Below are 25360 nucleotides of genomic sequence, written 5' to 3'. Positions count from 1 at the left end.
CCTGTGTGGTATGAGTCAAATCTTTTAACCTCCCATAATAGTGAGTTGGACAACTCCTTGAAATTTGGAAGTAGGAGACATATTTACTCCAAGATTCTTTTAGTCATATTTTAGTCCACCAAATTAGGTCACTTAAAAGTGTAAAATCAACAAGTAATAAGCACCATGGCATACTAAATACTTACTGATATTCTTTCTTCCCCCTCCCATTTCTCCTTTTCTATTCCCCCTCTGGCAAAGTCAAATTCTGGGACTTGCCTAGAATCACAGTTTAAGAGTCTCAGGCTGAATTTGAACAAGGGTATTCTTGACACCGGGGCTTGTGCTCTATCTACTGTCACTTAGCTGACCCTTTTCATATTCTCTTTATAGCTTTTTTTTTAAGTAACAATAAAGTTCAAAAATCTTTTTTTTTCACATTTTTGTCTTTCTGTCCCACCTCTGCCTTTTTGTATCTTGTGAATCAATCCTTCAATATCCTTACAACTGTGTCATCACCCTACTACAGATTTCCTCTATAAAAACATTCTCTTCTAGTCATTTAAAAATAAAACTTTACTGTCCTTGAAGATGAAAAAAGTTTGGTATAAAAATTTTTGTGAGTATTACATACTATCAAAATGTGTAAGATCTTTAGCATTCCTTCCATCTGTTCTGCTGCCATCAACTACAGAAGCCTAGAAGAGCTCATGAATTGTAGTAATTACACAGGACTGAAAGCTAATTTAAATTTTTGTTTCATGGGGCCCAAAAAATTCATCACCAAGAGGCATGCTTAGTGATACAAGTAGCTCCCCTCTTAACTAGAATGGTCCTCAGAAAAACAAGATTTTGCTACTGGAGGAGGATATTCAAAGGCTTTCTTTCACGAGTTTTATGACCCAAGGACACTCTCATTCTTATTATTCCTCGCACAAGATACCTTCTTCCCAACTTGGTGCATTTTCACTGGGCCTACAATGCTCTTCCTATCTACAATCTGGTTTTCTTCAAATAATCAGCTAAAATCCCACCACCTACAAGAAGCCTTTTCCAGTTCTCTTTAATCTTTGTTCCATCCTTCTGAGATTAGCTCCAATTTTTCCTACAAATTGTATGTCGGAAGTTTGTGCATGTCTTCCCAGCCAGGCCAGGAACTCTGTGAGACCAATAATTGTCTTTTGCCTTTCTTTGTTATCCCCTGCACCTAGTACAGAGCCTGGCACATAGTAGGCACTCAAGAAATATTTGTTAACTTGACTTTTCAGCATGGCAGAAGCTAGTCTTCAGGAACTCATGATTACCTCCATGTATAATGAGATATTGCAGAACCATGAGGAAGGACAGTAAAGGATTAAAATGGATAATAGAGAAAATAGCCTATGGGTGATCTGCAAGATAAATATTGGAAGAGAAGGCCTGATTATGAAAGTGAACCAGAGATATTCAAATAGAACCTTGCCTAAGGTAATAGCAGCAATAATGGAAAATTAGGAAAGACCAGTTGCCAATAATTATAGATTCTGTTAGGAATTAATGTCCAAATCCAATTAATTCCCAAAGTTAAGCCATTGCCATTGGGAGGAAGTAGGATAAAAGATAAAGTGGCCATTCCTACCATATACCTCTGAGGCTGTTCTGTAATTGAACAACAATATGTGGAAATATTAAATATATGCGTCAGTTGACAAATCTCTCTTTTTTTTTAATAGAATCACACTTTCAGGAATTGGAAGGCACCTTGGAGGTCACCTAATCCATTGTGAATATAGAAATATTCAATGGTTCACTTTTCATTCAGTAATCCAGGCAATAAGCATTAATATTAATTAAATTAATTAAATACTTACTGTGTGCCAAGCACTATGCTATATGTTTTATATGCAAAGAAAAGCAAAGGACAATCCCTGCTCCCAAGGAGCTTATGAACTAATAAGGGAGAAAGTATGAAAACACCTATGCATGAACAACATATAAATGGAATAAAAATCAATAGAGGGAAAATCACTAGCAATAAAGACGATCAGGAAATGATTCACAGAAAAAGAGCTTGAAGGAAGCCAAAAGACAGACCTGAAAAGGAAGAAATTCCTATATCTCAGTGATTTACCAATTCTTGTTGGTAAAAATTTAAATGAGACACAGAAATAGGGCAAATTTGGTGTTACAGACTAGGATTTTGATTAAAAATGTTCAAAGGACTGAATTCCAGGTAAGATGAAGAACCTGAGGAAGAGTTGACAAGTGGGTACTTTCTAGAGCAACTGAAAATTTATTTAACTACAAATGAGAAACACAAAATAAAAAAAACAAAAAAATTAACATTTTCTTGCAATAAAACATAGTGGTTCAAAACCAGTTAATTAAATCCTAAGTGTTTTCACACTGACAATTTTACATCCAATTGGTCATTATGGGACCCTAGAAAGTGATTATCTTTAAAGTATGACATATAATATCATCATATTTGGTTAAAGTATTATAGTATCATCTTTCAAAAGTAAATCTCTTACCTTTCATTTTTAAAATCTCTTTGAAGTTAAAAGTGATAGAAGTGATCTTTAAAAAGACAACTGAAGAGTCAGAACTATATGGATGAGTTCAAATATTTTAGAACTTATCATAGCTTTTCTTCAACATTTTATTTTCTGGAACAAATGCTGTGCTTATTACAAATTATATATATAACTATAAGGCAGTTAAAATGGATCAGCATTAACAAGTAGCAAATAATTATCTCCTTCACTACTGTTTATCAAACTTGGTAGAATCACCTGTTTTTACATATCTACCAGGCTACCTTCATCACGTGTTTAAATTCAGATTTAATCTCCTCTATGAAAACGTCCCTTGTGGGCTCTACCATGTTATGCTTTTCTACCAGAGTGGTACTGGAGAAATGGTGGAGAGAAAAAAGGTGGCGAAAGCAATCAAGAGGTTCAAAGCTTGACTTGTGCTGCCTTTGATTTAGAATAGACTCTTAGCTAGAAATTGGTGGAGAACCCTTAAAAATCATCTAGTTCAATCATATTTTAAGATGCAGAACAGCCTCAACGTGTGAAGTGGCTTTTGTTCCAGGTCATAAGCCAGGCCAGGTCCTGAACCCAGGTCTTCTAAAAACACAAAATCAGAACAATTATAAAATTTCTAAGTTACACTGCCTGAGTGTTTCAAAGAGCGAAAGGAATTTCTGGTCCTTGATTTACAGAAACAATCTACTTAGCTTTTTCTTGTAGCTAGCTGTACCTGGACATGACCTATAATGTACCAGATATAGGCAGGTAACTCAGGAGAACTGAGCTTCTTGGGGAAAATTAGCTCACTGACTAGAACACACAAAATTGGAGAAATCAACTTTACTGGAGATAGGAGGAAAGGATATTAAATGTTGCAACTAGGAAAAATCTATGCCAGTTCTATTCACCTTTGCTAATGCAGTACCTCCTTATCTCTCTTTTAGATTGGGTTAAAAAGGTCATTTTTTGCCTCATTTATTACCTAAGCTTAATTGTTGAGAGGGTGTTGTCTCAGACCTGGGAAAAACCTTAACTTAAAAAGGAAAAAATCTCCCACAGCATCCAGGGCCCTCTCTAGTCCTCCTGGTCCAGATCTGGCCATGGCACCCAGCTGGCTCTGGAGGGGAAAGTGAGGCAGGTGACCTTGCACAGCCCTCCCTCACTTAAAGCCAATTCACCTGCATGTCACGGCATCACCTCCCCAATGCCATGGTCCACTTGAGAAGAAGGGACAAAAAACATCATCTCTCATATGACTCCTTGCACCTACCTGTGCAATACCTGACAGTTTCTGTTGAGTCATTATTCATATAAGCAAAGTTATCATTTAGATGTGGATTAGGCAAAACAAAAATCAAACCGTCCACCATATATCAAAACAAGGTATCAATGAATACAAACCCTTGGGTGGTGTGAGGTTGACTCCATTTTTAAGGCACCACTGTACAGGTAAAATCCCTAAGGAATCTGCATGGCACAGCATTGAGATTTTTTTAGCTTCTGGTCTCAAGTCATCAATAGTCACTTGCAAATAATGATTGTTAAAAACCTAAAGATTAAAAAAAAAAGGAAGTCAAATATTAATGTTATATTATTAAATCCTTCAAATATTTAAAACTGGCACATTTCTATGCACAGGCAGAAAATGAATGTCTTTGATAGCAGAAACTATTATATTCAATGTGTGTGGTTGTCAAAAAAAAGTAGAGATCATGACTTTGATTTTTCAAAGAGAAACTTTAAAAGTACCTGGTGATTTTTTTAAAAGTAGATAAAGAAGGGGGAAAAAAGGAAAATTCAATATATAAAAGCTGGGGGAGAATGGGGGGTGGAGGATAGAATCATCAACAGAATAGGAAAATTAAGAAAAACTTAGAAGCAGCTCACTTAGAAATCATCTGAAGAGAAACTAAGATTGACATAGAAAGATTAGTCACTTGGCCAGTCAAGTATTATGTGCCAGACACTGTGCTAAATTCCGGGAATACAAAGAAATGAAGAGCCTGGTCTTATGGAATTCCCAATTGTCACAGAAAAGACAAGAGGATAAATATCTATATTTGGGTGCAAAAACATAGGGTAAAAGTAGAGTTAATCTCAGAGAGAAGATATTAGTGGTGGAGGAACCAGAAAAGGCATCTTGTAAGCTAACTCTTAGACAAGTCAGGGAAGGCAGGAAGCAGAAAGTAAGGAAGGAGAGGATTCTAGCCATGGGGCCCAATCACTGGGAAATATCAAATTAGAAGAAAGGGGAGAGGGAGGGAAGGAACAAATGAAAAGAAAGAGATGAAGGCAATATATAGAAGCAAAACATAAGGGTCACATAGTAGAGTTGTTCCCATGCTGGAAAGGTAGGCTTCTCAAGTACCTTCATTTATACAATGTCTTTGGGGATCAATTGACTAGTCTCTCAAATCTGTTGTACTTTAAAACAGCACAAGGATGTTATTTAGAATCACAAGGATATGCTCCCTTTAATGATCCAGCTGGGTGCTTTATTAAAAGTTCCAGTTCATGACTTTCTGTTTTTGTCTCTATTCATTATGGTGTTTTGTGTTGTTTTGTTTGTTTTTGGAATATTTTTCTGAAAAGAACAGCCTTTCCCCCCAAAAAGAAATTTAAATTACGGTTGTCATAACAACATGCTTTATGCAATAGTGTATATGACAATATTCTAAAATATTTGCTAAAGCTAGGAAGACATATATACTTATAATTCTCCTGATACATAAGAAAATTCTGGCAATTTATGGTACTTCTTCACTGAGTCTTGAATAAACACATGATATTTACTCATAATAATTCTGCATACTGCAAGCATAAAATATTTGACAAGTATGCTGTTTTTTTAATCATTGCTACAAGAGAACTATAGAAAGGAATAGTGGGATGAAAAAGAAAACGATTAAAATATTAGACGAAATTTACTCAAAATAGGATTGATCAATGAAGAAAAATATTCTATTAAATAACCCCTCCAAAAATATTTCCAATTAGATTAGGAATAAAAAAAGAATTCAATAAAATAAAGCTATACAAATTAGAATTAGAATGTCACTGCCATTCTCACTCAGCAACTATGATGTAACTATTATGTAAGGTTCATAACAATAAACATTAAGCATAAAAAGTGGGACAGAGGTGGAATCTGTGGTACTACCAAGCTAACCCTAAAAGCTCTAGTCCCATTTTGTTATTAAGCACCAAGTGAAGGTGACATTGCAAAAATAGTTATCTTTTAAGACAACTTGATAAATAATACAAATAAACCTGCAGCTGGCATTACTATATCAACTGTTGCTGGAAAGAAGGAAGGCTGGCTAAGCTCCAGCAAGCTATCATTCTTCAGTATTTGGAAAGAAATATGCTAACCCTAAAAGCAACACAATAAGAAGGCCTCCAGATGGTGAAGTAGTCCAGGATATGAAAGGGAGTTTAACTATATATGTACACACACACACACACACACACACACACACACACACACCCCACCTTGTATCAAGGATTAAAAGAAAACAATTAGTCATCCTCCTTAATATTTGTCCCTCATAATAATATTTCTCAAATATTTTATGCTTGCAGTGTACAGAATTATGAGTAAATATTGTTTATTCAAGATTCAATGAAAATTCATATATATACATATACATACACACAGACACACATATATGTATATGTATATTAGCTCTTGGATTATCATTCCTAAACACTATTTAATTTCTAAACTTTGAATCATGTTTCTCCTTCCTTTCCCCCCCACCCAAAAAAAAAAAAAAAGATTTATCTCGTACAATATTTATAGTATCTAAGAATACAAAAACTGAAAGGAGACAGATGGTAAGAATTAGTGTCTCCTAGAAAGCTATTATTTCTATTAGAAAGAAAAAGAAAAGAGTAAAATATGAACTTCAGAGCCATGGGCCTAGTTCACCTGTTAAAACGACCAGAGGGCTATTACCTGAAATATTTCTTGCTTCAATACCTCAAAGTTCAATAATTTTGTCTCAGTGGGTACTGCCTATTTAATGCACATCCCAACCCCCACAGGCCTTAGCAGACAGGTCTCTGAGATTTGTTGTGGCTGAAAATTTCATCACCCTGCAGCCAATATGTTGATGAGTCTATCCAAATTTAGCTAGGCTGTTCCTCAGGCGACAGACTGACAGAGTCAGTTGCTAGGCCCTTCCTTGAAGGCCTTCCAAACTGATGGGCTCTGCCAGAATTTGCTGGCAGTAGTCTCCAAGAACACATGGTCAATTCCACACCATGATGAAGCATCAAGGCGGCAGTTTGTGGGGGTACCCAAATCACATAAACTAAAGTTTAAAAAAGAAAATAAAAAGAAAAAATAATATCCAAACTATGATCAAGTAAGAAACAAATTAATACTAAGGGGATAATATGTGACCCTTTCCTACAAACATAATGGTATAAATTTGATACTGGAGGAGACAGGAATCCATGAGGCAATATTGGGTTTTGATCCTTTTTCCAACCTCAAAAACATTATTACCTTCAACACCTTTGCCTCATCACCCCAGTAAAAAGAGAAGAAGCCACATCACGCTTCCCATTTGAAACATAAACCATTTGATGGGATTTACTCTAGACTACTCAAGGAATCTCTAGCCAAACTAGAAATAGTACCAGCCTGCAAAATAGTAAATCTATGTTTGTGTCTGCTAGCTGGGCTCTTCTGCCTCTCCATGTGCAAAAAAAAAAAAAAAAAAAAAACATTCCAAAGGCTTGCCTATGAGATTGAACCACTTGTTTAATCCCTTTTCAGGGGGCTCACCTTAGTCACTGATGCAGGACAGATATTAAAAGGCTCACTCATATCCACTGCCTCCAGTTTCATACCAACTGTGAAGAAATGGCTTCGTAAATCCGCATGATCCTGTTGGGGAGGGGGGGAGAAAGAGTGAATGCAACTACAATGCTGAAAATTAACTCAGAGACTGTCAGGATAATATTCTCAAACATTTTATTTGGCAACAACTGAAATCTGCCTGAAATAATTAACTTTCCCAGCTTCAAATTTCTAATTATGGCAATATACAGCAACTTTGATTATTTTCTGCAGGCTAATAACTCTTCCTCCCTTTCCCTTCCCCTCCCCCAGAATCTGAAGGAGGGAGGAAGGAGTTTGTCCAAAACAATCTTTGGATTTAGAAAGAATAAAGAAAAAATTCACATAATACTGCTTTGTACCCAATAGGCAGGAAATGCTAGTTAAAATACAGCCCAGTTATGCTAATAATAGTAATAAGAACAGCCTTTAAAGGTTTGTAAAACACTTTTCTTACCACACTGTGAGGTAGATAAAAGCAATCATTCTTTTTAAAGACAGAAGCAGCAACACAATTGAATTATATAATCTTTCCATTGCACAATTACTGTAGAGCATAGGTTCTTAAACTTTTTAATAAACATTGATGACTACATTTCCTATATAACTTTTCCTTTGTAATCCTATGTGTTTTATTTTATGTATTTAAAAACATTATTCTAATAAAGGTCCCTGGGCAATGTCAGACTGACAAAGGGTCTGTGTCACAAGTTAAAAAACATCTGCTCTAGTGATTATCTTATAGATAAATTTATCCATAAGACATGAACAGTTTTATCATTGTCTTCTGTCACTAAATGTATCCCATTTACCCAATCAATCAATAAACAACCTTTTCCCCAATCAACCAATAAGCACTTACCAAGCACCCATATTTTGGAGCGTATGCATATCGGTAGTGGCTGCATGAATAAACAACCACCACTAGTAAATAACTTTACACGTTTCCTCTTGTTTACTATTGGGACGCCAGATTTATAACCCCCTCAACACAATCCCCTTCAGAGTTTTGCTGCCTTTTCAAGGAAACAGATTCCAACATTCACTTTAGTCACACAGCTATAGATACAGCTGGCTAGAAGCTTGAAACTAGGATTTATCTTTCTGAAATGAAGGCCACATCATCACTCATGGGCTATATAAATAGAGGTGGATAAATGGATGTATTTACAGCCAAACTCATAGGAAATAATGGCCAGAAATAAATTCTGGCATTTCAAAAGACTTTTAGTTGAGCATGAAGTGCACACATTTATATGGATTCGTTTTCATTTTTAATCTAATTAAAAGCTATTTAGCTTTGCTACTATAAGTCTGATGACAACCTAGAGTCCACCAAATAAGGACGGTAATGTATCCATATTATGGATTATATTTGATTTAAGCTGATTTTTACAGACCTAAAGGGAAGCTAGAAGAATCCTAAAGTTGCCAAATTTAGGAACTAATGATCCAGTGTTGCCTCTAGCAGACCCTATCTATCAGTCTCTTCACCACTCTATTTCTCTCACAAGAGCCATAAATTACAAACACCCTAACAACAACAGAAACCATTTTTACCCTTAATCTTCTTTGCCCTATGCATCCCCCTATCACTCCACAAATTGATGCTTAACTGGACCAAACAACAAGCACTAATTAAGTGCTTACTATGTATCAGGCACTATGCTAAGGACGGGAATACAAAAGTGATACAAACAGCCATGGTCCCCAGAGAGTTTATATTTCCAAGCCAACAAAACCACACAAAGGAAAATAAACACCAACCAAAAGTATACTTTACAAAAATTTAAATTAATTTAAATTTACTTATACAATTTACATTTCATTGACATGACAAAGTGACACAAACCAAAAGAACCAGTCTATTTTTCAAAAATCATTAGAAAAGGATAGCTTAGAAAGGCAAGAGAGAAGAAGGGAGAAATAATAACAAACATTAACACAACACTCACTACAAGTCAGGCACTCACTGTGCAAAGTGCTTTACAAATATTTCATTTGATTCTCACAACAACCCTGGGAAGTAGGCTTTTTACTTTTACAGATGTGAAAAATGAGGCAAGGAGCAATCAAATCACTTGCCTAGGATCATACAAGCTAGCAAATATCTGGGGCCATATAGGAACTTTGGTTTTCTGATTCCAAGCCAAGCGTTCTGTCCACTGCACCACCTGTTCCAGGTGTGGGAACAGCCAAGGAAGAGAGGAAAGCAAACTTCATGTCTAAGGAACAATCCAAAAAAAATGCAATTTGGCTGGAACATGAAACTTTCCATATCACAACTTTCCCCATTGCAGTTTCAATATATCATGAGTTGACATGAAAAATTAAATCAGAATTTGGGAGTTTCACAGAAGCCGCAGATGATACAAGAAGGCCAATAGATGATAGGGAAAAAAAATTTAGAAACTTAGAAATACATAAATTATATATACAACATACTTTATCTTTTAATACCGTGATAATTTAGACTTCTTCTCTGGTATGAAGGAAGGGCCAAAAAATTTTATGCAAATCTGGATTGCAGGGAATGTCATGTCCCTACCCGACACAATGTAGAAGGGTTAACTATAATCAGGATAGAAAGCTGGCAAATGCCAGATTGTAAAGAATTTGAAATATCTGATGGGGAAATTTATATTTTACCCTAGAGGTAATAAGAGACTACAGGCAGGAAGTTCTCTGCTTTAAGAACATCATTTTGGAAGCAGTGTAAATACTCTAGAAGGGAGATGGGGAGAGAGCAGTTTAATGAAATAGTCCAGGTGAGAAGTGATGAGTCTCTGGACTACACCTTGGTCAGTTAGGAAGGGCAACCATCAGACTTATATTCAAAAATCCCTGCGTTCTCGAGGGTCAAGAGGTCCACAAACTCTGGCAGTTCCTCCCCAAGATGAAAAGAACTTTTAAGTATAGGGCAAGTTATTGACTATAACATGCCTGCTAACTGAGGTTCTATCTAGTTGCATTCAGAGAGGGTTTTCCCCAGGCTGGGTACAGGGTGATGAATTTTCTCTCCAGGGCAGCTCTTCATCTATTAATCATGGAAAGTTTGCAATCTATGTCAATAGAGGGAACAGGGACAAAATTACAGATTGTGAATGAGGCATTCTAGTCTGTCAACAGGCAGTCAACAGCATTGAAGTGCTTACTTATTATACATAAGTGATTCTTCCAAATTACAGAGATTTATGGATTTTTTTAAAAAGCACTAAAACCTTGATTTTAAATATTTTAATGGAAATTTTTTGAATTTGCATTATACATATCCTCACTTTCTAAAAACAGCCTGTGATGCTAAATATAATTTAAACTTAATGACCCAGGGTCATTATTGTGAACCTCAATTGAGATAGGGATGAAAGTAATTTGTGATTTCATTAAAGAACATGTTCTCTTCTCCTCACCCATCTCTTCCCCCATTAGAATGTTAACTTCTTTCTGCCTTTATTTGCATCCCCCACTGTGCCTTAAACATAGACTAGGAAGAAGGACAGGACCTAGAATTTAACTTTATAGGGGAGAAAATTATACATCTTCTTAATGTTGGGCCTGGTTTTCAATCCTTTATATACCATACAATAAAATGTTATATTACTATACTATAATAAAAATGAGTAGCACAGTAGATAGAGCACTAAACTCAAGTTAGGAAGATCAGAGTCCAATTCCAGCCTCAAACATCTACTAGCTGTGTGAGCCTGGACAAGTCACTTAACCCTATTTGTAAAATCTGGAGAAGGAAATGGCAAACTATTCCAGTAACTCTTGCCAAGAAAATGCCATTGGGGTCAGAGAGTCAGACATAACAAATAACTGAAAAATAACCAAGATAATTAATCAAATGTTTTAATACTGCAATATTTTCAACTACACACTGACCCTTTCTCTTATTATAATGATGAAGCTAATTTAAATTACATTGTTCATGACCTACTGGCTTATTACTTCCTTCTAGGTTTCTATCAGTGTTGGCCCTTCATATTTGTTTGTTTTAACTTAATCTTGCCTGTTACATTCTGGCCCAGAAGGCTAGGACCTTTTCGAGTAAATTGGTCTAACTATAATTAGTCATCTGATTTCAAACCCCAAATATACTTTATCATAGGATCAAGGATTTTGAGCTCAAAGGCAGCTTAGAAGTCATCTTGTCATCCACCAATTCCATTTTACAGAGGAAGAAATCAAGACCCAGAAATGTTAATAGTGACTTGCCTAGAATCCCAAAGGGAGCAAGTGGAATAGTCAGGATTGGGAGTCAGGTACACTTAAGCCAAATTCAAGCCTATCTGCAAGACACTAAGCAAGGCCTACCCCAGGTTTCCTCCACTCCTGTAGGTCTATTTTTCATCCTGTGTTCCCCTCTCTCATCCTAATCTCCCAGACACAGATCTACATCCTGTAAGAACATGTTAAAAATACTTAGCATCTGCTGTGATGTCTTATTTTAACACCCTTTATCTGGTGGAGGGCCTCTCTTTTGGCATAAATTACAACAATTTAAAGAAAAATACTTCCTTGGAGGCCTTTCTGACTTTTGTGTTTATTCCATATAGTTATGGCTTGGCTAGATTCCACATAGTTGATATTACTAGATGCAAACTTTAAGGTAAAGGTGCTATTAAAAGTGTTATTAATTCTTCTAGGTTAAGAAAATGTTACTTTCATGTGTAAATTACACAATTTCTCACTTAATTCTTACTCTCTGTATTCTTAATTCAGGCATTTGATTTCTTTGCCTCTCTTCCCATTTAGGAAAATGATCATTATTACTTATTTACCAAATAGGGCCAGGATATGAAATGCTAATTAAAATGACAATTAAAAAAATGAAAAGGTATTCAACAGTAATACTGAGTACTATCCACATATACAGGTTTTTTTCAAATAAACTTTTATTGATTTCTTATGTTTTTATAGAACCTATACTTTTTAATGCTTCCCTCCCTCTTCTTTCAGAAACTATCCCTTATTGAAAAAAAATTTACAATAAAATCTTAAGCAATAAGACCAAATAATGATCATAAAAAAGTAAAAAAGGAATGAGTGTAACAAAGTTACTTAAACTAAGCCATATTTTTTTTTGAGAAAAAAAAAGTTTTTCATATGCCAAGTCCTAAATCTATATTCCTGTTCCCCACCCCATTCTGCCCAAAGGTGGTGATGAGAGAAGTATAGGTAATAGAAAATACCAAAATACCCTTAGCCATACTATTAATTTTGGAATGAAATCAGAGCAATGACTCACCCCAGAAAGACGTAGTCTGAGCCAAATCTTACTATCATTACAAGAAGCTTGGGGGGGAAAGAGGTTCCAAAATCTTGCAGATGACGCTCAAAACATAATTTGCAAGAAAGATTCATTTTGCCTTTGTCAAATTCTGAGGGGCAGTTCACACATACACCAGCATTATTAGATCAAAAATGACATTATGCCTAAAATTGCTTGGTATTTTGTAAGCCTCAGAATATTTACAAATATATGAGATATATTCAAAAAAATATTGCTGTTTTTTTTAAACACTCTGGAATCCAGTCTAAAGGGATATAGAAAACCTACTTCTCCCTAATAGATGTTGGTCGAGTTACTGCCATTCCCATCTACATTCATTTGCTACACATTTTATACTTGCCCTAAAGTCGTTTCATATTGATCAAAACTAAAATGCCATTCATTTTATTTGAGGAATGTCTTTTCAAGTAGCTGTAACAATTTCTCTTCAATAGAGCTTATTTTTAGTCAAGTACACTACTAGTGACATTGAAAAAAGAGATCTTGCTTTCTACACTCCTAGTTCAATCAATTTTATTCTCACTTTTTATTCTCACTAGTACCTAGGTAGGAGCTGGATTGTATTGGATGACCTCTGAAGTTTCTTCAAATTCTGAATTTCTGTAATCCTCCAAGTCACTCACTTGTGGTAACCAGCAACAATGGTTTAAAGGAGTCACATTTCCCCTGATGGACACAAAGAGGCCATTGTAATGGAATACTACATTGTCTTTCTCTGATAGACTGACTTGGGCACTAGAAAAATGAAGCTCTGTGTGTTTTGTTTTGTTTTTCTAAAACAGCGAACAAGTAAGGATGAGTAAAAGAAAGAAGGTTGATGGGGCAAGCTTTAAGAAGGGTCCAAGAGTTTGAGATCAAAGGCTCTAAAATGAGATGGGGAACCTCCTCGGAGGGAAAAATAAAGAAAAGATGACATGAGAGATATCGCAGATGACATTGACATCGCCCTCTCAATTTTACAGATTTTTAAGAGAAAATGGCTTGCCCAAGTGTCTGAGGACTCCAGGTCTGCCATTCTATCTATGGCATCACTTAGTTGCCTACAAGTGCTACAGAAGTATGTGAAAAGACTTACAGGAAAACCTCAAAAAATCTCCATGGATTCTCAGCAAAGTGATGAGGAAAAAATATGGATAAACATAAATGGATTTTAATATGGAGCAATAGAGGAAATAATCCCCATCTTGAGATCAAAGAACCAATGACACATTATGCCCAAATGGTGACAGCCCCATGGTCCTCTGTCTGGGTCCTGGAGTTAAGGCCAGTTCTCTATACCCAACATTATAAAGGACACTGTGAAAGTGGAGCATCCTTAGGGGAAAGTGACCAGGTTGGTGAAAACACTTCAAATCCCCACAAATCAAGACCAGTTTAATGAACTAAGGGCATTTCTGATTGACAAAAGGATTAACCAGGATATATTTTACTGTTTGGGGGATAGAGACCCTATAAAATACAGATAAAGAAGAATGACTGAGCCCACTGAATTCCTGGAAGAAATGCTAAATGTTAACTGATTCCTTGCAATCACTCAAATCCTAAATAATGAATCATATAGTTTAAATTAATTAGCTTTAGTTGTGGGGTTTTTCTTTTCTTATGGAAAATAAAATAAAAGGTTCATTATAGCAATGCTTATTCTTTATTTGGATGAAAGGCACCATATATAAATATAGCTATTAATAAAATACTGCTGCCAAAAGAGATGGTTTGGTATCAGTCAACAATGATGGAGCATAAACAAAATTTTAGAGTGGGCTTTTGTTGGGGGGGAGGGAGAGAGGGGAGCATAACAATAGGCTGTATTATTGCAAACTAAAGTTTCTGATAAATTATAGACATTACTTTGAACACCAGTCCAAGCATAGATGGTAGAGAAAAGCGTATTTTATTTACTTAATTTACCAAGGTAAAGGATAAGACCACAATATGAGGTCACTGTAAAATTCAATTCTTCCCTCACTTATGTCATTTTGGAATTGAGTGCTCTTACTTTCACACCCAGATAATTAAGAAATTTGAAATTATGTTCTTTATAATTTGGGATAAAACTATCAGCTAATACTTCTTTTTTTTCTTTTACTTCATTAAAAGATCACATCTCATCTGACACACAGACTTAGAAACACAGCTATTAAAGGTTTAAAAGTGCACTAAAATTTTTGGAACATCATTTAATATGTATCTGTGTATGACATACTAACACATATATGTACACACACATGTGTGCATGCAGGTATGCACAAACACACACCCATATACATACATATACATAAACATAGGCAGAATGGGACATATAGTCAAACAACTTCCAAGAAGTCACCACATTTTTAAAAGTACTTGTTGGGATTGTAATTTAAAGAAAAATTTTATATACACACATACAAACACACACACACACACAAAGGCAGAATGGAAGATATAGCTGAACAATTTCCAAGAAGTCACTGAATTTGTAAAGGTACTTGTAATTTAAAGAAACATTTTATACACACAGAGGAAATATATATATACACACACACATAATTTCACATATATATATTTCATACACATGTATTTATATCTAAATAGAGAAATATAGATACAGATATATACACATACATAGTAGGCAGAAATCAACATTGAATGAAGGGTTCCACTACTATTATAAGACTCATGCTTTAGCTGAGTCAAACTGTGCATTATTCTTTTCAAAAAGACTTCCTTTTCTATTCTTCATGAAGAAAAAGAACATCAATGCAAAAAAAAAAAAAATCTTGAAAAGAGTAACAAAACATTTTTGGTACATCATCTTTTTATCAAAAGAATACCACATGAGATTTTTTTCCCCCAGTTCTGATGCTCTGATTGCTTTAGTCTATAGGGAATTAGAATATTGCATAGGCTTCTCTTCAAGACCCCAATTAATTTACATAATTTCTAAGAATAGGTTTCAGTGAAGTGAAAGGAAGGCTGTTAAATTAGTATTATACTCAAACTGATACATAATGAACTGCTCTTTCCATTTTTTATTCAAATAGGCATGGTAATATGCTAAACTTAAAAATCTCCAATGCAATTATTGTACTGTTGCTGTTTTCTTCTCTCCCAATAATCTAGTACTCATGTTTGGTAACTGAAACAAAACCTTACACAATAAAAAATTACTCCCTTAAATATTGGTTTTATTCCAAAATGGCCATTAGGATGCCAGCATTTATTAAATCAATAAGATCCCTGGATTTCCTTTTTTGTTTTTTGTTTTTTTGTAAACAAATTAAATTTAACTCATGAACTATTTATAACAAAAATGTAAGACTCTATATAAGTCAAACTTGTAAAAACCACTTCCATTTTCTGCTTACAATGGCAAGATGGAGGTTTTTTCTTTTAACAAATCAAACACTAAAGAAAAATGTTTTTTTTTTTTTAAAAAGTGTAATGAGAATCATACTCTTCAACTTGTATCTAAATGTTTCTAACTGGAAATTACTTTTTTCACAATATTTCGAAACAAGTCACTCTCCAAAGCCTGTAAACAAATGGAAAAAATAAATAAGGGTCAGTATTAACTGCTTTTATTCAGTAATATTTCACATCTTGAGTGTCTTTTTAAAGGGATGAATTATCCATTCTAACTTATATTAACGAGAAAAGTGAACACAACTATAAGTAGGATTATCTTGCCTTCTTCATATTCTACTTAATTCTTTCCCAATAAACCAAGGATTCTCATGTTACCGCAGCAACCCTCTGTACAGTCTGAATAGCCTGGGCTGCAAGAGAGCATGGCAATATCACTGCTGGACAATTTCCCCTCCTAGCTTCATACCCCAACCATGAGAAAATAGCTGGTGGAATTACTGATGTGTGCCCCTTCTGCTTAGGGCATTGAGACAACTAAATGTTACCATGGTAACATCGCTGAATGCTCTTAACTATACTGCCCCCACTACTAAGTCCTTATTCAGCTCTTTCCCTTCAAAGAAGGAAGTATGTAATGAATAACATTTCTAAGGGGGGAAGTACGAGGTGAAGTCCCACAAAATGCACAGTTTTGCATCCCGTTCTTGTCCCTAGTTGTTGATCCAGCAGCTATTGAAAAATGACCCTCAAAAGTAATAATCTTGGGAATAAAATGAAATGCGATCCCCCGTAACATCCCCTCGATGGGAAGGCACACAAACAGAGAATCAATACTGCATACATCCCATTCATCTCCTTTTTTCACTCCTGCTGCCCTCAGCTTCAACTTGTTACCCCTCTACTTCCAGCGGAGGGGACAAAGTAGACTTTTGTTATTTCCAAGCCTCTGTTAGAGAATCCCCTGAAAGGTCTGTCCATCCACTCCCTTCCTTTGTGTCCCTGTCTCCATAGGTAAGCAACCTGGGCTACCTTCAGCCCTTCTGGGATCAATCACCAAGGGCCAAACCTTTTAGCTCATTTTCATGCTATGGCAACAAGCTCTGATTTCAGGGAACCTGACTTATGTAATAACCTCTGAGCTGTGGTCATCTATCTTTAATGCCTTAAGGAAGGCTACTCATGTGTAACTAAAATATGTTGTAAAGAGCTAAAGAGAGAAAAAAATAACAATACAAGCAACTCTCCAGGGTATTTCATACCATTTAATCTATATTTATAGAAATATCAAGGCTGTTTAAATAGCAGAAGTTTTCTTTACCCTGATACAGACCAATATCCTGTAAATAATTGAGCTTCTGTTTAGGAAAAGGGGGATTCATTCTGACCTCAGACACAGATTATAAAGGTCATTATTTAGACCCACTGGAAATGTAATCAACACTTATAAATACCCAGTACCTACTGCATTCAAAACACCATTCTGAAAGCTGGAGCAAATCCAAATTTGGATGAGACACAGTCCCTGCCCTAATAGAGCCGACCATCTAGAGCAAGATACGGTACAAGCATTTAATAAGTGCTTTCTGGGTCCAGGAACTGTGCTAAGCTCTCAAAATGAAAGAAAGGCCACAAAAGTACTCAAGGAGCTTAGATACTATTTTAATTTACAAAATTAACTACAAATAGCCAAGAAAAAATTAAACTGTTTAAAAAACATGGACAATTTTCATACTCAAAATTCTGTCAAGTAGTCATCATTTTTTGCCTTTTTTGGCATACTAATTGCCAATATTACAATTCCCATGCGTGAAATGCATATTTCTCATCCAGTTTGGTAAACTCTTTGGTTTATTTATTGGGGAGAGGGGGGAGATAGAATATTCATGACCTCATTATCTTTATTTCTATGTCTCAGAATGCTGTGCTGTGTATACCCAATGGTTTGACAGAGTCATTATATGATATAAAAAAAAAGCCTAATATATCACAGCCACATTCTCCTAGATCAGGTAAATATCAACTGGCAATCAATTCTTCCTTATAGAAATCAGATTAATTATTTAATTAATTAGCAGTCAATGGAAAATTCTGAGGAGAAACACAGAGAATCATAGAAATTACAGAATTTTATATTTCAGATCATACCCCCATTCTGCCTCTTTCATTTTATAAATGAAGAAGCTGAATATTGGAAAGAACAAACTTATGCAGGATGGTCACAATGAATACTTCTTAAAACTACTTTTAGTGTATATGTATTTATATATATATATATAACTTAATGTATATATAATTCACTGAATTCTACATAACTAATCCGATGCATCATAATGTTAATGTGTTATATATAATGCATGTTGTGTTATATATTTTATATACCATATTATATCAATATAATATAATTCAGTGATTATTCAGTAAAAAACAGGTGTCTTAAATTTTATTAGGATAGTCCAAATTATGTAATTATTATGTATGTATACAATACATATGTGAATATATCATCTCACTTCAAACTTTGCCAAAAGTTTTCCAACTTTTCATGTTGTTATTCCAATTTTTTTCATGTTATTATTCCAATTTTTATATAAAGGGAAAATGAAAAGAGTATCTATCCTCATGGAGTTTATATTATCCTTTAGGAATGTATACAAATAAATACAAAGTTCACACAAACTAACTGGGAGCAATAAGCTACTTTTCTATCAATAACAGAAACATGATATCCCTGAAGTGCACAGTCCCTCCACAAATCACAACCCATACTTTCTCCTGCTGCCTAATTCTATTTCACATCCTCAGAGCCATCTGAGTCTATGAGACTCAGAGCAGTAGAGTTTCAGCTAATACAACATTTAAGTGATGCAGCTGTTTTCTCTCATTCTTGCTAGTTATTGAAATTACATTTCTCCTTGCTATCTCTGATCCCATTTCTTGGTCCAATTCCTCATTGTTGACCGTCATTTCAATTATTTCTATTAGGGTGTGTCCTAACCCTTTCACCTATAGATGCACAAAACAGCTCAGAGCTGGAAGAAACATTTAATTAAATCCATGCTACGAGAAGAACCTTCTCTGCATCTTCCCCAGCAAGTTTTGACAGCCCAGCCTTTGCCTGAAGAAATTCAGTAAGGGTGAACCCACTATCAACCAACATTGCCCATTTTATTTTGAGTGGCTCTCTTAGGTTACAATGTTGTTGTTGTTTTTTCCCTACCCCAAGCCTGAATTAACTGTAGCAGCCTACATTCGCTGCTCCTAATTCTGCCCTTGCATCCATCAAAACAGTTCTAAGCCTTCTCCCAGATGGCAAGTCTTGTGGAGACAGCTTATTCTGCCATCTGACTTCTCTTCTTGATGTGAGATAACTTCCACTGATGCTTGTAGGCTGGTAACTTAGCTTATACTTAACTGGAATTTCCCATTCTTTTTTCTTTATTAAACAATCTATTTTCATTGATATTGATCTTTCACCCAATTTAAAAAAAAGTTTTTTTTTTTTTTTAAATATTGGATGGTTATACTTTCCTCATCTTATATTTGATGAAATTGATTTAAGAGGGGGGAAAAATTCTCAAGTGCAAGATTTTACATTTATCACTAAATGTAATCTTATTTGAGTTGATTCAATATTTTTAAGCCTGGCAAGATCTTTTGAACTCCAAATTATTATGCAGGATTTTGCCTTCTCCCACATGAAGCCTTTCCTAAATTCCTTAATTGCCACTGCTTTCCCTCTCAAACTATTCTGAATTTAACAACTTTATGTAAATATCCCCCCCCCCGCCTTTCACAACACGTTTTATTTTTTGCTGTATACAGTTATGTATTCATTTGTATTTCATTAAAATGTAAGCTCCTTGTGAAGAGGGATTGTTTCATTCTTTGTACTTGTATCTCTGGTGCCTAACATATCATCTGACACACAGTAGTTACTTAATAAATGCTTATTGATTGACTGGTTATCTCTTCAGATTTTGATAAGCACATCAGTTATAGTTTTTTTTTTCCCAAGTCATGGATAAAAGTATTAAAACAATACAAGGCCAAACACTGCTGCTCCAACAAAAGTGACCTTTCAAATTGACATCGAACATTAATCCTCAGGTCCAGCCACACAAGTAATTCAAAACAAACTTTATTATACTATCTAGAGCACATCTCTTCACCTTGTATACAAGAAATTGTGGTAGACACTATTAAACTGTGAATCACATTATAGCTCCTAGTTAGTTTTCATGACTTTTCTGATAATGATAAAATGTTCTCTTTTGACAATTTTATAACTGTACATTGTATGTATTTCTGTGCATGTATGTATAGATACACATAAAGAGAGAACTATAGCCATATAATTAAATAATTTATCAATTTCTTTTGCTTTTACCCCTAAAATCAGATCAAGTCTACCCATTTCTCCAATTTTTACATAAGGGTCTACTTGGTCCTAGATGTCTCCATATAACTTGGAATCATAGATACAATCCTCCATATCACTATTAACTGGCCATAAGTTGGAGACATTGCAATTCTGTATTTTCATACTTCCTCAATCAATTAATTATCAAACTCAAAAGTTTAAAACACTGAGCTGAAAACAGATATATTAAATAGCTCCTTGTTCATCCCACTACCACTGCAGAACCCTTGAAAAGAAGGGAATAACCAACCCTAACACACATCAAAGAAGGAACTTTTCCCATACAAAAAGAGAAATTGGGAGGTCATCACTAAGGGAAATGAAATACCACTACCTCAATCTGGACATAGATTTAGAAAACTATATCACTGCCACACCTCTCCTGAGGCCTTGTAGAAAATCTCATGTAAGTTTTACTCAGAAATGTTCTCTTTTCCCCCAAATTATCTTATAATCAATTACTCATTCAAAGAGCCCAATATAACCAAATGTGGAGACTGAAATGGAGAGAATAAGATCAAATATTCTCATTTTTAAATTCCTCAAAGAGACAAAGAAAAATTTATTCAAACTGAAATAGTTGTTCTAGCAACATGAGACTTTGTTAAATACTTTGCCGAAATATATAAGTAAAATCCATCAATAGTATACTCTACAACCTACCAGAGTCAAGAAAGACCTGAGAGTTCAGATTTGTCCTCAGACCCTTACAAGTTACATGACCTTAAGTCATTTAATCCTGTTTTTATTAATTCCTTGGAGAAGGAAATGGCAAACCACTTCAGTACCTTTATCAAGAAAACCCATTGTCAGTAGGATCCACATGGCCATTTAGAGTCAGAAATGATTAAACCACAAAAACATCTACCAACATCTCAAGGATGCTGGAAAAGTCCCTTAACCTCTGAGGAGCTCATCTGTAAAATCAGAAGCTTGGACTCTAAACTCCCTTCTTGCTCCAAATTTATGATCCTATATTATCATTAATAGATGCAGCTATGTGACTTAGCTTTTATCATATAGAATTATTTACCTACCAATGATCCTAATAGTTATATTTATTGTTAAACCATTGTAGCATTAAAAAAAAAAGTTCCCTATGGTCCATTTGTAGTGATGACATTTATGTGTTTCAAAATTTAAGAGACAATTCACCAAAAAAAGAGAAAACATTCCTTCCTCCATACCCCACAAAAATCATCTCTCAACTTTCTAAAAGAAATAACTTCCTAGAAAAAGAAATTTTTCTTAATGTCTTGAGGAAGGAAATTTCTATATGAGATTCACCTCTTTGCAAATGACCAACCTGAGAACTCTAACAAAGCAGACTATTACCTATAACACAGAAGGAAAATAAACAAGAGTCCACACTCAAACAGTACCCGTACCATTTGTGAAATCATTAACAAGGACCCTTCCCTTCTGCCAAATATTCAGGGTTTGGAAATTGGGAGATAATGGAAATATCCTTTTCTAAATTTTGCTTGAGAGTCTACAATTTATAACACTGGCAAATGCAGCAAACAGCAAGCTGCCAGAGACATGCAAGAAGCCAACCTTCAAATATATCCAATTCCCAAATACCATTTGCATTTTTTTTTTGATAAGAGAAATTATCAAGGAAGGGAAATCCTGTCCTTAGACATGGCCACAGGTTTTTTCATAGCTAATGTATTAAGCTGCTGAACAACAAAATATTAATCACCATAGAAACTGCAAAATCACAATCCATCCATACTAAAATTCTAATGGTGTACATCCTTTCTTACCCCTTTGGCTATACCAGATGGAGTGAGAAAGTCTTTTTTTTTTCTCTTTGTGGAACTTAATCTTCCGTCCACAGATCCAAACTCTGGCCTCACATGGGAAAATGGAAGAGAGGTGCTTTTGCTAAAGGTTAAGCCTACATGAATGCTTACAGATATATACATTTATATCTAAGAATTGAATAATAGGGTTAAGAATTCTCAGCATGTCCTGTGATCAAACTGTCTGAATATTTTTAATCAGATGGGAATATGTAACTGAAAAACATTTTTCAATGTCTCTTAAAAAATCAATATTCCACACAATATTTTTTTCATCATTTATTATTAAACTGTAATTTACAAAAAAGTACACAAAAGAAAGGATTAACAATACATGTCTTTGAAACTAGATTCAAAAATTAGTTTTAACTAATTGCTTTTATACTACAGTATATCATCATAAATCCCTTTCCTAAATAGATTTCTGGGATGTTTTGACTAACTTAAATCAAATATATATCCACATATAACTTTGGCTCAACATGCTACAGAGACTTCTGTCTTCAAAATGTGTGGAAACCTCAATTCTTCACTTTTTCATTGTCTTCTATGTCTTTTTTCCATTGGACACCTTTTCACTCCAATTTTTACACAACCCCAGGTAGATAGGTATATAAAATAGGTATGCAAATCAAACATTTACTGATAACAACTCATAATTTCACAGCCTCTGACAAATCGATTATGGAACCTCATGAGGTATTGTAACCCACAGTTTAAGAAATTTTGTTCTAACTAAAACTTCCTATCATTTCATCTTTCCCCGTGTCTTATCTTTCCTAAAATTATCATTATCCGAATCGACCCTCTACCAAGGTATAACCATCTTTCCAGTCTTTCTCCAACAACCTATTCTCCTTCAAAGTCCAAATTCAGTGGCCAAATCTTGCCATTTCCTCACTCTACAATGTCTCCCACATCCAATTCTTTCTCTCTCCTCCCCTACTACAACCTTAGTGCAGAGTGGGCCCTCATCACCCTTGCCTAAATCACTACAATATCCTCCAACAGGTCTCCCCGAATTAAGTCTCTCCCAATGCTGGCAAAGTGATTTTCCTTTAAGCACAGATCTAATTAGGTGACTGCTCTACTCCCAATGATTTCCTTTTGCTTTGAGAGGTAAAATATGCTCTTCTTTGTTTAATTTTAAGCCATTCACAGCTAGACACAATCTATCTTTGGAATCTCGATGGACATTATTTCTACTCCAACACACTGTGACTAGATGAAGAAGACTTCTCTCTGTTTCCCACACATGAAATTCCAATATCTTTATATTTGCTCTCTCCCATGTCAGTAGATGGACTCCCTCCTCATCTCACCCCCATAATAAAATCCTTCTCTTCCTTTTAAGACATAGCTCAAGCACTTGCTTGAAGCCTTTCCAGATACCCTCAAATGCTACTGTTCTCTTTTCCAAACTATTTTGAAACATATATACATATATTTATAAATACATAAAAACATATAAATATGCTTACATTTATATCTTAAATATAAACATGTTAACTGGAGGGAAGGAGGGAAGGAAGGAAGGAAGGAAGGAAGGAAGGAAGGTGAGCAGCATTGCTCAAATGGAACTGATTAAATAATTTTCCAGTGTCTCTGGGGCAGAAATCTTTCTGATTTTAAAGCTAACTCTCTATCTACTTTGCCACACTTCCTCTTCCTACGGTGCATTCAATCTCTCCATATATGCATATAAACATATGTACACCCATATAACCATTATTAGATTTCCCTAAATTCCTCTTCAACTGAGATGATTTTGATACTTAGAATTCACTTTCCTAAGTTGAGCTGCAAACATTTTTCTTTCTAACTCAAAAAGAATCACAAGCACATTCAGTGTTTCTTTCAACTTATTGTACATTTCAAACATTTTCACAGGGGAGGAAAAAAAGCCAAGGATCAAGCAATGTCATTTCTTAAAGACATTAAAAGGGATAATGGATGGTTGGTGACATTTACGTACACTTACACATTAATGAGGGTAGTTTCAAAAATCCTCCCCTCCTCCCAACTTCAGAAATTTGCATTTCCTTGCAAGACAGAAATAATTTGCCAATAAATGGCAAATTGGGAATACTTTTCTTCATTTGCAGAACATCTGTTTGACAGATACATTAGCTGCCAATGATGCTGTTATAATTTCAAATTTACAAGCAAGTAGGGTGGAGTGTAGATTACAAGTTACAAAAATTACAAAGAATAAAAAGTAATATCAATTATAATAAACAATATGAATCTGTGAAGATCTCAGAAAAGCTATTCCATTAATTCTCAAGACATATATTTTTCCCTCTTAAAATCTTCCTAGAAATATGTGAATTTCCAAACACATTTAAATTGTGTCTGTATACCTTAAGTGAATTAGAGAGCTGAAATAATCATTCAGATAATTCTAACTTCCCAAATAATTAGTCAGCTTAGAGACAAAGACATTGACAAACTAAATAGAAACCTAGCTAATGTCCATGTATGGCAGGTTCTACATGTATGTCTAAAGACGGCTGAGTTTATATTGATATTGAAGTACTTCACAATGTTTGATGGTAGAGCACACTTCACTAATGAGGACTCAGGCTTCACTCATAAAGGCTGGATATTTAAGGAAGTTAATCAAATGCTGGGTCTGGTAGCTCTACAGTGGGGCACAGTGTAAAATTAATTTGGCCATCTTGGCTGCCAGATAGTTTCATATCACTCTCAATCAATGGTCTGCCTTTTTTGAGTTCTGATGATAACAAAGCTGGCTCAGTCTCAGATAAACCTACCCAGCTCTAGACAATTTATTCAAGATTCAATGAAATGCCAACCTGACTTTTAAAGCAGCCACCTGCTAATATACCAGTATTAGCATTCCCAGGGACTGTTTGAGCTAGAAGGGACCTTAGTAATAACCTAATTCAATTCTCTCATTTTGCAGATGAGGAAACTAAGACCTATTAGTGAGTAGCTCAGAGCTAATTAATGCATGGATGGTTCATTAAAGACATACTTTACCAAAAGTTTCAGTGAAAGAAAGGCAACACATTCTCTCTGCAAAAACACAAGCTGCTTTGCTAGTTTTTGATAGATACAATGGAAAATAAATGGTAGCAGAAGGGAGAGAGAAAAGGAAGGCGGGAGAGAAGGAAGGAA

At 35.0% G+C, this 25360-nt stretch overlaps 1 protein-coding gene across 2 annotated transcripts in view; it reads right to left on the bottom strand.

Annotated features, from left to right (window-relative positions):
- Positions 1-25360, bottom strand: part of SFMBT2 (Scm like with four mbt domains 2) — a 301913-nt gene that overhangs the window by 102270 nt on the left and 174283 nt on the right. For both annotated transcript variants that reach the window (XM_051962302.1, XM_051962303.1), the window contains 2 exons: positions 7291-7392; positions 3897-4044 (listed from right to left, as the gene is read on the bottom strand). In XM_051962302.1, the coding sequence (XP_051818262.1) occupies positions 3897-4044; positions 7291-7392 (250 nt within the window). The remainder of the gene's footprint in view (positions 1-3896; positions 4045-7290; positions 7393-25360) is intronic.

This window comes from Antechinus flavipes, chromosome 5, assembly GCF_016432865.1.
Source record: "Antechinus flavipes isolate AdamAnt ecotype Samford, QLD, Australia chromosome 5, AdamAnt_v2, whole genome shotgun sequence".
NCBI lineage: Eukaryota > Metazoa > Chordata > Mammalia > Dasyuromorphia > Dasyuridae > Antechinus > Antechinus flavipes.
Note: the sequence above shows the minus strand (reverse complement) of the source record. Positions and strands in the feature narration are given on the sequence as shown.